The sequence below is a fragment of the Macaca thibetana genome, chromosome 4, assembly GCF_024542745.1.
Source record: "Macaca thibetana thibetana isolate TM-01 chromosome 4, ASM2454274v1, whole genome shotgun sequence".
Lineage (NCBI taxonomy): Eukaryota > Metazoa > Chordata > Mammalia > Primates > Cercopithecidae > Macaca > Macaca thibetana.
Window position 1 is genome coordinate 142,329,741 of NC_065581.1, and position 19,104 is coordinate 142,348,844.

Below are 19,104 nucleotides of genomic sequence, written 5' to 3' on the forward strand. Positions count from 1 at the left end.
TTGTGATGTCTTTAGTTAAAATTGCACTGTCTATTCCAATAAATAAATTTCACCTATATTAATATGTGAGAATTTGAGTATTGGTGGGAGAAGTTACTCTGATCTGAGCCTACCTACTATTTCTTAGAGACAGACCTGGAAACAATAGAAGATTCACGAAAGACATTGGCCTTTGGAGTCAGACAACCAGGACTCAAGCCTTGAGGTCAGCTGAGAAAATTTGATTAAGCATCTTAAACTCCTTAAAGTTTCATTTCCTATCCTATAAAATGATACTATTACAATTATTTCAAAGCTGGGATGGGATTCTCCAGATCTAACTTCTCTTTCCTTTGATCTAAGTCAATTCATTTATCCAAAGGATGTTTCCAAATCAGAGAAGTGATTAGGACGCTTTCCTGTCCCAAAGCTCCCTATATTTGGAGAGCACAAGCCACACCATATAGTATGCAGTCTTTTATGCCATACAGTCAGGGCGCAGCCTGCCTTTCCAGCCTCATCTCTGGTTATTCTCCTCAATTCATTTCCCATTCTAGCCATGTCAATACAGATTCATCCTGTGTTTTCAGCCCCCTATAGCTGCATGTTTGTTCAGAGTACTTCCCCAATGTTGCTCTGATCAATATGTCCTTCCTGTTTTTGTCCACTTAGCAAACTTTCGCTCAACTTTCAAAGCCAAGGATATCTCCACAATCCCCACCTTTCCAGCTATGCCTAGAGCTTCTTCCAAGAGAAACAAAGATTAAATTTCACCAGGTGAAACAATCCCATTCTTTGCTTCTAAAATGAAAAATGTATTTTATTTGCCACCCAACATAAATATATCTAGATGCTATTTAACCACAGAAAAATTGTAGAAAAGAATGCAGTCTGTGTATCTAAAGTCTGAGCACCAAAAAATACTATGATATTATTCAGATTTCCAAAGTCAGTCAACTTTAATTCATCACAGTTTATGTAGTCACTGACTTGTGAGAAAGGCAGCGCACATCCAGAAAAATATGCCACCCGAAAAATGAGCTGATCCACATCAATTACTTTAATCATTGATATTACCTGCTAGGTACAAGATGTATCATTTCTAATATAATAACACTTGAAAATTGGTATAAATGAGTTGACTGAGATTCAAACAAGTGCCCAGGTATTTGATGCATGGCAGGGTTGCCATCCAAATCCTGTTCTGTCTGACTCTAGAACCTTTTTTATTTCTACCTTTCCACATTGTCCCTTAATTGATCTTATACTACATTCATGTATGAATATATATAACAATGGTTCATGTATCTTTATACAAGGTATAGCGTGCTATCTCTAGCCAGGTCACTTTAAATGCTCTTTTGCTTAAGAAAAAAAAAACGTAGCTTATGATGTGGATTGATAGGTTACAGCCAACTCTAGAGGAAGAGAGAAAAGGAATCTTCAAAACAGAGTTACATCTCATTCATAATGCATATAAGTTTCCTCTCTGGCTGCTAGACTGGTGGCCTTTCTTATTTATGGTTCAATTCCCTATAATTTTTTTTAAGTTTGTCTAAATAAAGGTGACATGATAGCAGAATTATGGCATACGTGCTAACTGACTTATTTAAAATCTTCTCATTTCTTCATTTTCCTGACTAACTGGAAGGGATTTATTACTGTTGTGGTGGTGGTCTTGGCATGGTGGTGGCTGTGTTTAGCAACCTAAAACTGTGTATGTATCTTTACTTCAAACATTTTGTGATCTTATGATGATATTGAAAAAAATGTTTATTCATATTCTGAATGAAATATATAGTGGTACACAACATTTCTCACATAGCAAATGCAAAGTAAAACAGTGACTTGATTTAAAAAGTCAGAAAGTGTTACTTCAATACAAGAGTAAATATGAGATCATGCGTGTCACAACGGAACATTTCTAGCAATCCTATATTCTCATTCAGAATTCCATTGTTTTTAGATACACATATAGTAGACACAGACACAGATACAGACACAGACGTAGGTATAGATATAACTATATAGCATTTAAAAGTCAATTTGAACTGAAAATAAAAATGAGTTTAAAGGTTAGTAACACATCAAATCTATTCCCAGGAAGAGCTTCCTTCTCTTAAGTGGCTTCTTAATTGTAAATCAGGAGGAATCAACCCTGCTTACTCTGTCTTGTGTTCTGGGAAGAAGGAGAAAGGGGCTGAGATATTTGTGGGGAACAGAGAGAAGGCAGCTCCAAATGTGCAGCCAGAACAGGTCCATACAGGTATGGGGATTATTTCCCTCACTAGACAATAAGCACAGAGGTTTTCCCTGAGGGTAGCTCCTGTGGTGTTCACATGTAGCACTTAGAGAACTTCTGATAGTAGTTACAGCTAACAAGGAAGCTCCCAAACACCTCCAAGTTGTTAGTTTGTTCTCCTGCGATGACTTATCACAGTATTATTTAAAAACTCCATAAAGTAGGTTGGAAAGTAGCAAGATACTGAGTCTATTCTTGAAGAGTTTTTTATTAAATTTCTTGGGAAAAAATATGAGTTCTCCAGTCCTTCATGAGCTGAAGGCCTAGCCTAGCTCCAGAGCAAAGAGAAGACACAGGTTAAATAGGGACAACAATTGTAAAAGGCTAGATTACCATTCTGTGTTAGGTAACATAGTGGGTGGTAACCATTCTTGTTCACAACTGAAGAACACCGTATACATGCTGGAAATAGGGCAGAGCTAGGACAGATTCTATATAATATACACATTTCCAAACATGCATTATCTTATGCTGTCTACCATCTTGTATTAACTGTCCCTGTGGAGGTTTCTAAAAAGCATTGTTTAAGATAAGACAGAGCAAGGCTGTCTCACCAAGAGCAAGTCAGGAAGCCTACATCAGGAAAAACCTATGTGGAGAAGAATCATCAGTGTGTCTTAATAAGTCCAGAGGCAGAAATCAAAGATTTCCAGCACCTGGAAAAGTTGCCCACTTTTAAGAGGTCAGCAATCATCAATTTAGGTGTGTATACATGCAGTCAGAAATTACTAATGAGTAAAAATCTAGATGACTTGGGCTTACTCAACATTGATGCCCCGGTCTAATGAATGACATCACTCAAGGACTAACTTGCAAATATTTTTAGAAGTTTAAAACCAATTCCATAAGTATTGTACACAAAGTAGCATAAAGCAAAGAGAGAGAATAGAAGGACACCCTGGAAGTTAAAAGCAACTTGACAATAGCAGGTTTATGACAGACCAATAAATAATAATATATTTCCCATCTGCTAATTCCCAAGCAGTTAAACATTATTCACTGGAAGAAGCACTATTACTATATAAATTCCATGTGACAGCCCCTGCCACTCACAAAAAGACCTAATGAAGTCTAAAGAAAATTTCAGAGAGATATCTTTGTATCTTAGAGACCAAAAAACATATTGATTGACTTTCCAACAGTTGAACATATTGCTGATCATATCCCAAATTCACCAGGTTAAATGAAATAATGAAGCAAGTATTTAGCTAATTAATATGTACAGAAAAGAGAAACAAAAACAAGCCTAAATAACTAATCATTACAATCTAAAAAATATTGCTTGTTCTGATTTTCAAGATTAAAAATCTCAGCTCATTACCTGCATTTATGTTTAGACAGGGAGCACTGTACTAGTGTCACAAACTCTCTTCCTTCAGCGTTTCTTCTATAATCCTTTCTTCAGATAGTATTTTAATGTTTGTGCTCAACAACTACAATTTTTTTTTGTTTTTGTTTTTCTGAAAGTAAGACATTTTGTCATTCTAACACATTAGACAAGAGAAGTCAAACAGAAGAGACGAAGGAAGTAGGTAATTTGCATATCCTACCTGCAGGCCTTCAATAGCTAATCGCAGCATACTTGGTGTGAGTTTAGAGGCTTGCTTGAAAGTGAAGTTACTCCAGTCTATGATCAAAACAAACCCATTCACTTGAAGCTCAGGATCTTCAATCATGGCTTCTAAAGAAAGTAAGATGGCGCGCAAAATATCCACCAGTGTGTACCTATCGGCAACAGAAAAGTACTAAATTAGGTCTGACCCATTTTTATAAAAAACTATAAAATATTTTCTAGCACACTAAAAATTCACTTTAAAATACCTTCAGAATCTTAAGGAAATAATTTTGTTTAAAAAACTATTTTAGGAAGAGGTTTAATTTATATGTACTCCAAGAACATAATCGAATGTAACATGTATTCTGCCCAAACAAATGGCAATGCTTTCTCACATTTTATCATCATTTAGTTTACCTCCAGGCCTTCTTATGATTTTCTAAAATCTCATTCAACTAACCCAAAATTAGGCATTGCACTTTTTAAGTGGTTCAAAAATGCCCTCAGTAATATTGACATTTAATTTTTTCATATTTGAAAAAACTGAGAATGAGATTTGAGTGAGTCTCATCAATAAATGAAAACACTGTACATGACAGCTATGAATAAAAGTTACTCAATTCAAATGACTTGTATTGAGTTTGTATCATAAAGAAAAGGAAAGGTGGGAGGGATAGAAAGAGAAGGAGATAAATATAAATAAAAGTGGAAAAATCATGGAAATTTACCTACAATAATACAAGCCATCTTAACTCAAGGGTTGGATTTTGTTTTGTTTTGTTTTCTGCTTTTTACCTTAGCACAGTTCCTGGAACGTTCCAGTAACCCAATAAATGCTCTTTATGTTACTGTAAAAGGGACTTGACTAGAGTAGAAAGACACTGGTTGGAGATTAAGACACCGCTTCAATGAAGGCAATGGAACTAAGAACAAAAATAAGAAGCCAAATTCGAGTGGCATTTTAGACAATCTTGCTATACTGTGACAATGTGAGGACTGAAATTAGGGAAGTGTAAAAAATGACACATATTTTAGCTTCAGAGCCTGAATACATAGTAAAATTTTTAATCAATATCAATAATGAAAAAATAGGATACTGTTGGAAATGGTTGGAAATACAAAGTTTTGAACAGAACTTATTGTATTTGAGAAACATGTAGTATACCCAGAGAGGTATATCAAGCAAGATTCTGAAAAAAATGGATCCTGAACTCAGGGAAGAGCTCAAAACTGAAAATTGTGAAATTAAAAGCATATGGACCCTACGTTCAAGGAAGCGAAGGAGGTAATGCAGTCAGAGTTGAGAGATACATCAGATAATTATTCTAAAAAGGGAATCTCTAGAAATTCCAGCACTTTAAGAGGAGTTAGAAAATTTATGGAAGATGTTAATAATTTCAATTTTTAAACACCTTGCATTTTAAGTTATTTTTCTCGTAAGACATTCAGGGGAGATTTCAGGAATAGCTAGAGAAAGAGATCTGGACCTCAGGGAAGAGGCAGGATGGGGAGGGGAGTGGATTAGGAGTCAAAATCATTCCCATTTATTGGAAATGATGAGTTCGTTAGGAAGGCAGTATGATACAGTGAAGATATATGAGGGAGTAGGTCTATTTTTACTTCTAAAAACACTTGGATGTGCTAGGAGACAGCATAGTAGTTCAGAAAGGAAAGAATAACATTGGAACTTCAGGCAATTTCTCACCATTTCAGGATCTCATTTCTTCACCTGTAAAATCAGCAGTTTGGAACAGAATCTTGTTTAGAATCCTAGCATTAATCAAGCACAGGGCATGGTGTCAGAAGACTTCAAGATGCAATCTCTGCCCAATGCCTCATTAGCCATATGGTCCTGGATATGTCGCTGATTTATAATTCTGAGGATCACTTAACTGTCCCTATCTCACGCTATTCTCATCTCATTGGCCATGGTTGGGGGAGGGTTGGGGGCAGCACCAGAGAGTCATCAAAGAGGTGACTCAAGTGAAAACATTTGTACAATTTGGCACAATTCTAGGTATAAACAGGTGTTCAGTAAATGTTGGTTGGAATACACACAGAGCATACTTTTTGTTAGAATGATAAGCATAGATATAGTGTACTAGGCAGAGTGTAAATCAGAAGTGATCATCTTTAGGATAGCCTATTACTATCATAAAAGGCAAAAGGCAAAAGCCTTAGGGATACAGCATCCAAAAAACTACCTGAATATATAAATAATAAAATTTTTATAGACCTCTACTATGTATTTGTTATTAAATCTCTGAAGCATGTGTGGCTGAACACCTTTGAAAGTCATTTTATGGCTGACCTACCTCCATTTTAAACATAATGACCTGACACTGTCAGGACCTGAAGCCTATAAACATAGGCACTGGAAAGTTGGAGCAGGAAGACCATATTTCTGGTTGAAATTCAGACCCCCACCAAAAAAATAAAAAATAAAAAATAAGTTTTAGTTTCTGAAATTCATAATAATATCATGGTAAAGAAAATTAGGGATTCGAAAAGTCCGACTTCAAAGGTTTCCCTCATTATGAGATCGACCATTCTTATGTTATCCATAAGAAATTAAATAGCATTAATACCAAAATGCCATTAAATAAAATGTAGATTTGAAATCAGCTTTGGAAGGATGATACATTGTATGTAATAAAAATTAATCAAAGTACCAGTACAGACTGAAAACAAGAGGCAATGTGTTTTAAATAACACACTTGAAGTATGGTTCTCCTAAACTGTTTCAAAATCAAGATAAACGTTGATACACATATCATCATTCCAAAGGAAATAATATAAGGCAAATCCCAAAATCAGCAATGAAGAAAAGTAGGTTTGCAAAATTTTCAAGACTAAGTCTAACCACGTTTTTTGAATTCAATATCTGGCTCCAGGAAGATAATCAAATGATTTTTATAAAAATCATATTAATTTAGAAGTTTAGAAAAATAAACATAAAAATATAGTAGTTAACTCCATTCAATGGGCAGGTCAAAACCACTCTTGACTTAATTCCAGTCCCTTATTGTCAAACATCTCACATTATTACCATTAGCAGCTCAGCACGCTATTCCTCAGCAGAACAGGACTACACAGGATCTTGCCAGAATCTGTAAAATACCTTCCAAAGAAATGTAGCATCTATGAATTTTATCTCTTCAGGACTCCTGCCATATTCTCCTTTTTAAAATTATTTTAACTGTTATAATTTACAAATTAGAGGTCGCCACAATGAAATACTCTACTTGTTCATGTTTGGGGTTTACATTGAAATTGTGTGAGTTCCACCATAGCTATTCTTCTCTTGTATATGCTGAAAGCAAGCTATAAATCAAAACTACCACATTATTGCAGCTCTTGACTCCTGATTGTGCTTCTCAAAATAGCATTAAGTAAAATTTGAATTTGTGAAAAGAATGCTGTGTAGCATGTAGTAAGAAGAAATCATGACACCAATAAGAAATTTTACAACTGACACCGGACTATGTAGAACACTGCTCTTGGAAAGAATCAAAGCTGCTAGAACACATAGACAACATATGGAGAAGACTTTAATATCCGTAGCAACTATGTACTACCTGTGCAATCAGAAGGAAAACATCTAATCCTTCTTGAAATTTTTCAGTTATGAAATCGGTCTTCCTTGCAGAGTAGGATATATACTCATGAATTAATTATTTGGGGCATGTTTATGTAACTTAAATGCCTTTTATAACGTAAAACTCATAGCTATTAACAAATACAAAATAAAATGTGAATTCCTGATTATTTGTCTAATCTTAGCTTGTTCTCATACACCTTGAAGTTACTGAACTTTGCTAAGCCTCCATTTTCTCTTTTAAAAATGGTGATAATAATAGTTACATCATAGGACAGAATGTAAAATACTTAGCCCAATGGGTAGTACATAGCAAACAATAAATGTTAATTTCTACGACTTCTACATTTGTATTACTTTTGCTTTTTCAACAATCACATATTCTATACTTGCTTTTTGTACTTTTTAGTCACTTAATCTTAACTTCATAGAATTGTTGTGAGGACAAAATGAAACAAAATAATATATGTAAAGTTTTTAACAGTACTTGACATAGAATAGAAACCATAAATATTTGCTGCAATCATTGCTGTTGAAACTCTTCTATTTGGTTCTGTGATGCTGCATTGAACATTCTCTCCTTCCACTTTTCTGGTCACTGTATTATCTTTCATGTTTGGTTCCCTGCTGCAATTATCCAAATGTAGAAATAAGATTTTATTCCCCTGCTGTCATCATATAGTATCTCCTGGAGTTACCGAATCATGCACTTATCCCCTTGGTCAATACATTGGTGATGGCTCGATATCCACAGAGCTAGTGTCAGTCCTGTGCAACATCCTCATCTTTCTAGTTGCCATCTGAACATTAGCACCTTAGTGACTCCTTGTTACCTGAAATATATTAGTGTAACTCAATTTAGTGTCTCCCATTTTCCTCTGGGATTGCCTACATTAATCAATTTACGAAGAATCATTCTCAGATATTCCCTTTCCTTCTCCCTCTACATTTATTCACCAAGTCCTACATTTATTCACCAAGTTTTTTTTTTTTTTTTTTTGTCTTTTATATATGTATACGTCTTTGGCATCTAACTCTTTCTACTAGAGTCCTAGCTTTATTTCCTAATATAATAGCACCTGTGTTTCTTTTTCTTTCTCTCCCATCTTTCTCTTCCAGAAATCTTGCCTACCCTCTATTGTGTGATAAATTGTCCTAAAACATTAATTGGCCTGAAAAATTGTCCTGCACACAACACTGTTCCCCCATGGCTCTTTCAAAACTGCACCATTCCCTTAATAACCATACTTCTCGTTTTGTACACCCGTGCATAGGCTCACCCCCACCACCAAGGTCTTGTCATATTCAACCCCCAACAATCTGGTACACTCTGATGCTTTATCTTCACTTAAATCTAGGGGAACACTCCCCTTCCTTTTCACCTCACCTAAGTTCTACCCTTCTCTGGGCCTACAACCAGCTTGCCCTGCTCTTCAAAATTGTCTACTTGCTGGAGACCTCAGTGCCCTTTCTCTCATATTCTGAAATTCTGGTGCTTCAGTGTTTGTTCTATGGCCCCAGACATATAAACTTAGCTTAAAAACTCTTTCACTGTTTGATACCACTTTCTATCTTCAGCACCAAACACTGTGCACTGCACACTGTGGGTGCACAATAATATGTGTTGAAAATCAAACTATTTCCCAAGGGCATAGACCATGCTGCTTTATTTTACCTACAACAGTCATCAAAGTGCCATAATGGTATCATTTAAACATAACATTCACTTAAGGCTTCCCTGTCAGCCCAATACAAAACATGCTCCTGGACCAGAAAGAGGACAAGAGCCTTGTACTGCCACATTGTGGAGGGGCGGCACCCTGCCTGCAACCAAGAGCCCCCTCAACTTTTTAGATCAGAGAAGCTTCCTCTCCTGCCTCTGGCCATGCAACTTTTTTGGTGACTACCTGACCCATGCTTCTTTGCTGGGGTTCACAGCATCCCCTCCTCTACCACAGCTTTCAATCAGGGCAAAGATCAACTTAATGACAAATAGGTCATGTCCCTCTACTTTTCAACCTTTTCAGCATGACAAGGAAAAACTAGTATCTTGGCATCGCATTGAGCAGCACAACACCAGCAATTTCTCTTTGTCAATAAATCAATCAGACATTATTAAATTCTTCATTAAGGCTGCCGCCACCCCTCAGTTTTCATTAAGCCACATTTTCTAATGTCTGAAGCACTTCATAGTAGAAGGTGCTAGGGGGAGGGGAAAAAGCAGAAGAATTACCTTTATTAATGCCGCAGGGTACTGTTAATGGTAAAGCTGATGAAGCCTTCTAGGTGTTTTATATTACTGAGTGGTAATAATAATAATATGTCTATCTGGGTAATAGTTTAAGATTTCCAAAGCAATTTCAAATGCATTATCTTAATCTCAAAACAATTGCAAAATCTCTGAGCTGAATTTGTTCCTATTATTTCACAGACGAGGACAGAGGGTCTCAGAGAAATTAAACAGTTTGCTTAAAATCACCTTAGGAAAAACAGGGAACCTAGATTCAAAGCCAAGTTCTCTAATACCACATAGACCAGTGCTCTTCCCTCCTCATGGTGCCTCCTACTCAGAACAGAGTTTGATGAATAAATAATTGGTCTGCTTTTTCTTTTCTTTCTTTTTTTTTTTTTTTTCCTTTGGAGATGGAGTTTTGTTCTTGTCGCCCAAGCTGGAGTGCTATGGCATGATCTCAGCTCACTGAAACCTCCACCTCCTGGGTTCAAGCGATTCTCCTGCCTCAGCCTCCCTAGTAGCTGGGTTTACAGGCACCCGCCACAAGGCCCAGCTAATTTTTGTATTTTTAGTAGAGACGGAGTTTCACCATGTTGACCAGGCTGGTCTCCAACTCCTGACCTCAGGTGATCCACCTGCCTTGGCCTCCCAAAGTGTTTGGATTACAGGCATGAGCCACCATGCCTGGCCTGGTCTGCTTTTTCATGGTAGCATAATATGTATATCAGAAAATAGGAGATCAGGAAGTCAATATCCTGGCACTCTCTAGCCTCACCACAATAGGGAACTTTGGTGGAGGAAAAGCAATAAGACATCCTTAGGACTCAGAATAAGAAATGGCTAAATCCACAATCCCTGGAGGAAATATGATCTCTTGAAATTTCATCTGTCTGGCTTGTATTACTGAGCACAGATGATTAGATGTCTGAGCCTTGCTTTAATATTACTGCTGTGGGAATGTAGGTGAATGAGAACAAGAGAATCACTGGAAATGAAACATCCACAGGCAAAATGTCTTTCTTTGAAGAAGATGGGTAAAGAAAAACTTTTGCATCTATTGCCACCAAAAAATAAAATAAAATAAAACAGAACCGTGCTGGGAGCACACAAACACATTAGAAAGGCAACTCTTTTTATCAGGGCCAAGTACTTTAAGCAAACATCTAGTTAGTAAAGTCTTTGTCTTCAGAAAGTTTATTCTTCCACCTTAACATTCTGCTCTTAATTGCCTGTATTGTTATAGTTAATCGAGATTTTCTAAACCATAGATGGAATTGTCTTTAATTATCAGAGCTTGATTTTTTAATACATTTGCCTTTCCCTAGATTTAGGTTGGTAACTGTCTACACACACACACACAAAAAGTGACTAATTCATTTACTAATTGTATGATCATGAATGAAGTACTTAATTGCTACAATACACACAGTAGAATTATTTTTAAATGAATAATGAATAAAAATGGAACAATAAATGTTGAATTCAGTTAACCAAGCAGGCAATGTTTTTCCTACACAACACTGAGTAGCCCACAGCTGCCCACCTGTCCCCAACTTCTAGCACTGGTAAACAATATCCTCATTAGTTGCGTATGACCTCTGAGAGTTACTCAGCTTTACATGTTTTTTCTTCCCAGAGAGATACTATTACATATCGCTTAATAGTACAATGTATGTGTCTTTATTTGCCCCCAGCACCTACTAAAATGCTACGTACATAACAGATGCTCAATCAAAGTGTATTTTTTTAATTCATTTGAGCGAAATAGTAATCATTCAGTTTGTCATTTGATATCATAAGGATCCCACATACAGGAGTATCCTTTCCTTCATGATACTATAATAGTGTAATAACCACTTACTGTAATAGTGAAATAGATGTACCTGCCCTCAGTGAAGTAAGAGAATTTAATATTTCCCTCAGAAAGGAGGAAATTTATTAATTTACTAAGGATAACTTGTTAATATACTATTGGCTCATGTTTTAAAATATCTTTAAACATTTCTTTTGAGGCATCCTTTCAGGACACTGTAGTAACCTCAAATCCTTTGCTTCTCGACCTTGTTTAAAGTTGATTTTGAAACATGAAAATAGCTTGGCTCAGGCCAGACTTAGTCAACGTCCTACTGAAGGTTGGCACTTGTAGCTTTTGCTGTTATTTCGGGATTATTTTACTAATTATTGCATAATTGCCCCAGTTTTTGGAGATTGTCCTATTTTTGCAGAGATTCATCACAGTATTCCTCCAACATTTATCAGGACAACTTTTTCCCTCCCCTATTTGCCATGATATGTACCAAGAGTATACTTTGGAATAAGTTGCAGTCAGCAGAGGACTTGTTAAAAGAGTTTCCCTGAAAGGAAGCAAGATGGAAGCTCTGCTGGGACAGAGGTCCCATGGAATACACACCTGACATTTGTGGTTTGGCCCTAACCAGTATCCACCCAAAAGACAGCAAAGCTATGCCTCCAGAATTTTTAAGAGAAGAACTCCTGACTGTGCCACTAGTTATAACTAGGTATTGAAGCAAAAAGTTGGGAATTATTTAATATGTTAATAAACCGAGAAAAAAATTCTTGAAAAATTAAGCTGCAAAGTTAAATCTCTTTATTTTTTTTTTTTTTTTTTTTTTTTTTTTTTTTTTTTGCTTTTTTTGTTGCTGAGTATAAATATTTCTCCACAATTATCTGGATAATTGCCCTGGACTGTTTTAGTCTATTCCTGTTCATTTTATTTTATTTTTATTTTATTTATTTTTAGTACAATTCCAGAGATAAGTAAAGCTTTGTGACTGACATTAATGCACATCTGTGTAGTCTGTGGCTATGTTTTAAAACTGTAAGCTATCAGCACCATAATCTTCTATTCTGAACATTGGCCATATTATTTTAGTAAATGGAAACATGATCCTAATTCAAACTGAACCACAAATAGCAACCATTCATACAATGTTTGCTTTTGTATGAAAAAGCCACAAAATAGGAGAAAACTGACAAGTTTTTGGGGCAAATTCCAGGAAAGTTGAAGGATCATATCAATGTCTGAGCAATCAATTTTCTGCCCCTTCCAGAGCTTCACTACTGTAAGTGGTAATCAATGTCCACTATGATAAGCCAAAGACCATGCATGGTGGCCAGTGATTTCTGGATTGCCACCATGCTAAGAATCATTTTGGTTCTAACTGTGCTTGTTTTCGAATGGCCATTAACTAGATTCCAGATAAATAGTGGTTTGCTACACTAAAGTTCAGAGAATTACTGTTTCTAATGACTATTAACCATATTCCAGATAAATGGTTGTTTGCTGTACTAAAGAATAGTGAACTACGTACTTCTAATGAGATCTAGAGAAATGAAATATGACTTGCAGGCTGACAACTTACAGGTGAACTCTCATACTTCCTATCATCATTATGTTTCAGGTGACACAATTTCACTCATGAATATTTCCAATAATTATGTGACAGCAGATTTCAATTTCTTAGATACCTGCTTGCATGCTCTAGGACCTAGAATGCCATGTACTTTCTTTCCAAGTTTCCTTTTCTCCAGCCGTGTTAACCTCTGTTAGCTTTATGACACATTATCCTCACACTCTGTTGAAAAGATCATGCAAAGCATTTGAAGGTATTTGCTGAGTCCTAAGCAGGTCACTATCATTTAGGAAGGAAAACAGTATGCAATGCATGGAGGATAAAGGCATCCTTGTGATGCAGTGTAACAGTCAAATCGTTTTTAATTCCATGGCGTTTACATTTGTTGTCAGAAATTATATAAGGCAATCTAAAAGGAGATAAAATTATATGAATCCTTTCCAAGGCACAGCTCAACAAATGTAACAGGTCATCTGGACCTGCTCTATTCTTTTTTTGAAAGAACCACAGACCACACTGCAAGTCATTTTGACATTTGAGTATTTCCATTTTCTTTTTTTAGATTTGTTAGAAGGAGGGTACACTGTAAATATTACGATTTTACGTTAGTCTTCTTAATGATGCCATGTTTCTCAAAAAGACTTTGGAAATCATCCAATTCTTTACAATAACCTAAAACTAACCTACACTATATTGCAGCAGAAACAGACACTATTTTATTTATAATCACTGTCTCACACGCTTTTACTGTTTTCAGTGTCCTGAGGAGCACAGAAAATTGTCCCACAGATTTGATAGGGGCGAAAGCATATATCAAATAAATCTCTACTCAGAATTCTTTTTATACAAAGGCTTAATTCAATTCAACTCTAACATTTATTGAGCATCTACTCTAGTTCAAGTGCTGTAATAAATATGATAACATGATGTAGTCTTTTTCTTACATCAATTCTGTTGGGGGTCTTTACAAATTTTTAAAAAATTCATAAAATCTTGTTTTTCCTTTTGTAGTTGGAAAGTTATAAATAACCTGTTTTCCAAATACATGAAGGCATTTTCTTCTGCCTCGTTTCTAGAATTTACCTATGTAATCATCTACACTTCTCACATACTGTTTCTTTAAAACAGGCTACTTTTTAAGAAAGTTGTTGAAAGCCAGGTGATTCACTTAACAACTCAAAGAATGTTGTTAGGATTATTTTCAGACATGCAGTCTTCTGGAGAAACCCAGGTAGTTTTGGATTGGTGGGATCAAGGCCTGAAAGGTGAGAACATCTCACTCACAGAACAAAGGAGGGATGAAGGACAAGAGAAACTAGCACATGGCATCATCCACCTAACAGAGCAATAATAGTAACAAACATCTAAGGAAAGAGGCAGACTTCTGTAGGAGTCAAGGAGCCTTCAGGGTCGAGGAAAGGAATTCAGGCTGAGAAGGGTTGGTAACATCCTGGCATTGGCAGAAAGGCAGCTGTCCTTTGAGTTTCAGTGCAGGAGCCAAGGAAGTTTTTATGCACATGTTCCAGTGATAAAGGTTTATAGAGGGTGCCAAGATGACGGATCTGTTTGTCCACTAGTCCCTGTCATTGGGTTATGTAGATTTGGGATAAACGGAAGGTGGGGAAGAAGAGGGGATTACTATTTTTTTAATATAGGAAGAAACTCGACTGAAATTTCGACTAAGCTCTAAATCACTTGTATATATTTTCACCTTGATATGCTATAACTTCTTGATTATACCTGTTTATTTCCAACCATAGAAATAGAATTCATAATTACAATTCTAGACATCTTGACAGGGTATTTCTACAGAACACAGCTTTTCATTTTGTTCTAATACACAACATTTTAGTATTTAAGATTATGTGTAAGTTTAATAAAATATAATTCTATATACCAATTATTAACTTCCTTTACATTGTAGATTTCCAGAGAAAGAGAATTTGATTACTAGTTATCTTCCCTTTATATGGAAGCATGAGATGGACAACTAAAACACAGTGTCTTTAATAAATTCAGAATTATCACCTTCTCCTATATATGAAAACTATAAGTGACTTTCATCTTAATTAGGTTTACAAATCATTATGAATATTAATGTACTTATAGAAATTAATGAAAATAGGTCTGATGTATATATATATATGATATATATATATATATATATATCATATATATATATCTGATTGCAATCTGCCTCCATAATGGTATCTCTAACAGACTTCAAGATTTATATAAATATAAAATTTCCAGTTTCCATTTCACTATAGCTAAATTAACAAAGTTCCAATCTGACATACAGAATATTAGTTTTTTTCCTTGAATAAAATGTTTCAGCTTTGTTATACACAGTCATTGATTTGCATGATCCTACAATGTACTTTTATGATGAAAAAAACATTTTTTAAACAAAAATTGTGGTCAATGAATAAAATGTTGTAATTCTTTAAAATTTTAAGCTACCTGATAAAAAGTCAAATAACATCTCTATAACTGGCCAAAGTAAGTAACAAAACTCCATTCCCTCTGAATGACTAACTCTGCATGAGTTTCTCAGCATTATGAATCTTCAGGTAGTAGTTTGTCTTTCTATTTGCCTAAAAAAATCAGAGTGATTCTTAACCTAGAATTACAGGGGAAAAAATCACAATAAAATGAGAGAAAAAATAATTTAAAATATTAATTTATATTCTAAAATACCAAGACTCAGAAGTCTATCTGGAAATCTCTATGATCTACAAGCCTTCTCAGTAACTGTAAATGTCTTGTACAATGGCTCCAGAGATGATTTAAACTAACCAGATGCATCGAAAGTCACCATTCACAGAACTAAAAATACACCAATGTCTTAACAAGCAGCTTCTTATGATTCATAGCTCTGGTAGCATTTTTAAGTCCCATGAAATATATTTAACTTTGAACTTAATTGAAACTACCTTACACAAGAGCCTTTTATAATTTCTTATATCTTTCAGTCTGAGAAAACAGTTCTGATTGAGGATACAGAAGTGTCATTGTCTACATTTTTCTATAATAATGTTGATTAAAAGAATATTATTTCTCCTCTATTAAATAGCACAGGAGCTCAAAAAGTCCACCAACTGACACATCTGAATATTTTCCACTTCCTTCCAAAAGATGAAAAATCACATAAGACAGGAAACAGATTCTTTAGATTAGTGGCAGGTGTAGAACACATACACCAGTCAGTGTACATTTTCAGTTTCAGCAGGCATGCTCAGCGACAGAGGATGAAACTCTTCCTTTCATTGAAGGGACACACATCATATTATTCCTTCTTCTACACATCATCAAGCAGAGAAGTTCCCAAGCAACAAAACTACTTGCTTTTGGTCGAACACCAGGCTACGCTTAAAAGATATAAGGTCAGTACCAAAGAGAGGATGATGATGATGTGATGATGATGACCATGATGATGGGTCTAGTTTAATAATTTTTTTAGGAAGAAGGAGGAAAAGTTGTCCTCATTTTCATACTGGTTTATCCAGCCTAATAAACTTATTCGGAAGGTGAAACATATAGAGAAGCTTTATTTACAAGTTAAGTGATTTAGATCTAGTTGCAATAACATGATTAAGGTAGCACCTTAAAGCTGCAGTAGAAACTGGGTGTTAATGAAGTAAGTTTTAAAAGCAAAAATACAAGCCCTCCTCCCTTCCCAGGGTACCCACCAAAAACTCGTCTCCTGGTTTGTTTCTCTTTTCTCCAAGCCGAATAAACAAAAATATCAAATCTACAAAACCATGACACTACTAGGGGTAAATTCTGGAAAATGGGAGAGTAAAAGGAGAACACAAGTTTGGATTTAGGATTTACCTGCTCTGATCCCAATTGGCAGCAAAAAGGACTAGAATCTTCCTGCCATAGTGGTCCAGATTGGCCAGGCCCCCGGGAAAGCCATCCTTCAGTGCCTGCTTGATGCCAGGGTCGGTGGCCTTAAAGCTTTTGAACATGTCCAGGTTCTGCTGCCGGTACTCAAAGTACTGCGCCAGGAGGCGGAAGGCCTCAAAGTGATGAAACTTCCTAGCCCGCAAGAAGCGTAAGATGAAGGCATCATCCGTACGCAGAAAGCCAATGTCCGGCCTGGTGATGACCATATCCCTCACCTCCTGGATGTCCTGGTGCAGCGTGTCTGGGTTTTCATTGAGCTCCAGGCGAGCTTTCTCCAGGGTCTCAGGGGAGAGACCAGCTTGCAAATGAGTCATTGTTCTGCCTATCCCGGAGATTTCCCTCAGAAGCCCTTGTTGACTGTCCCAAAGCAAACCTGGCCCTTGCCACCACCAGACTCCAGCCCCCAGACCTCCTGCTGCCTGCTTCCTCTCCCCTACAGGAAATTAATAATCTTGGTGTCCAATCAAGTGCCCTGTTGCTCCTACTTTCCCCCAGCTTTACTGGGGTGGGGGTGGGGTACGGGGTGGTGTAAACTTCTTCCTCCGCCCCCTAAAATACAACACCCCACTTTGGCTCCCTCTTCCCTTTCCTTTAAAGAGATGTAAACCCCTGAAGGGCTCTGCACTCCTCTTCTTGTCCTTTCTCTCTCCTAACAAATCACCCCTAATCCCACCTAGCACGGGTGGTTCTGATCTTGGTACTGTCCTCTTCTCTTCTCTTCCAAGATGTAACAAAAACAACCCCCACGCACATCTCAGCCCCTGCACTGTGAATGTTCCTGCGGTCCCTGCTGAAGGATACGCCTGCCAGGGGTGGCGATGGAAATTCTGATTAATAATAAGGTAGCTCTTCAGCGCGGAGCTCCGGGGCGGAGAGAGATCATCTTTGCCAGAAAGAGAAAGAGACAGAGAGAAAGATGGGGAGAAAGGAGATTATTTCTCCCTCTACTTATTCAAAGACGATATTTTTAAGAGACATATTTGTGTGATTGATTTAAGATTATTGTGATCCAATTAGGTGAAGACTCTGCAGATAGCGTACCTTCCCACCTCCCCTTTGAGATACACCGTGATCTCATAAGGCACCAGCAGGGGTTCTGGTGGCGTCGGTACCAGCGTGGGCTCCCCCAACCCCACCCCCAACTTCTGCCTTCCTCTAGCCCTTCATTTCCAGGGACTTGCCGCGGGGTGGGAGAAAAGGGGGGAGGGGGGAGGGAAGGAGGAGACCGGGGATCTCTCTGGGAATGCACATTTCAAAAACGAAGAGAAGGGGAGAGCGTTGGGAGAATGAAATAAAAATGTCCTTATCTTTTCTATAAAACCCCAAAGCAAGAAAGAAGAAAGAGCAGCCGCTCCTACCAGCAAACCCGGAGGCGGGGTCGCTAAGCAATGCGGCACTCCCTGGCATCCATCAGCCGCGGCTTCAGCAGCGGCAGCGGCGGCGACAGCGGCATCAACTCCTCTGGGCGGGATGGAAGGAGCAGAGAAGAGAGGCGGCGGCAGGGACCCGGGCCGAAGATGCGCTCGGGGGCAGCCGCGGCCACATCGTCCGCGGGCAGCCCGCAGCCTCTCCCAGCAGGAGGGGTGGGGATCGCAGGGCTAGGGCCACCGCTGTGCCAGGTCCTCGCCTGGCCCTGCCATTTTCGCCTTCGGGAGAGAAGGTGGGGAGGAGGACCCGAATGCCTGGACGGAGAAGGCCACTCGGGCGGTCACCGCCTTTGTGCGCCCTCCGGGAGCAGCCGGGGCGGTGGGAAAAGCCGGGCGGCTGCTGTGCGGCGCTGGCCTCTCCTGGGGCTCTCCCGAGCTGTCCGAGTCGGGCGCGCCCCTCCGGGCTGCGGCGGCGGCTCCGGCTGCTGCTGCTAAAAGAGGACTCGGCTCAGCCCAACTCCTCTCTAATTATCCCAGCACAGATCTCGCTGCGACGTAAGCACTCACTCAGCTCGCGAGCGCACTCCGCTCCTCTCCCTGCCTGGTTGGGGTAGGACGGCAATTTGGGTGGCATCGAAATATCCCGAGCACTAAGTTTAGGCTGCTCTTCGTCCCCACTCCTCAGCAGGCTGCTGAGCGGACGTCGCCGGGCCAGCGGGGTGGGGGGCGGGTGCAGCGATGCTTTCCAGCCTCCCCACGCCCCTCTCTCTCCCTTTGTGTGCAA

At 38.1% G+C, this 19,104-nt stretch overlaps 1 protein-coding gene across 1 annotated transcript in view; it reads right to left on the minus strand.

Annotated features, from left to right (window-relative positions):
* Positions 1-18,839, minus strand: part of CLVS2 (clavesin 2) — a 76,190-nt gene extending 57,351 nt beyond the window's left edge. The window contains exons 1-3 of the mRNA XM_050788713.1: positions 18,312-18,839; positions 16,879-17,836; positions 3,832-4,006 (exon numbers count right to left, since the gene is read on the minus strand). Of these exons, the coding sequence (XP_050644670.1) occupies positions 3,832-4,006; positions 16,879-17,267 (564 nt within the window). The 5' untranslated portion in view covers positions 17,268-17,836; positions 18,312-18,839. The remainder of the gene's footprint in view (positions 1-3,831; positions 4,007-16,878; positions 17,837-18,311) is intronic.
* Positions 18,840-19,104: the final 265 nt, after the last annotated feature.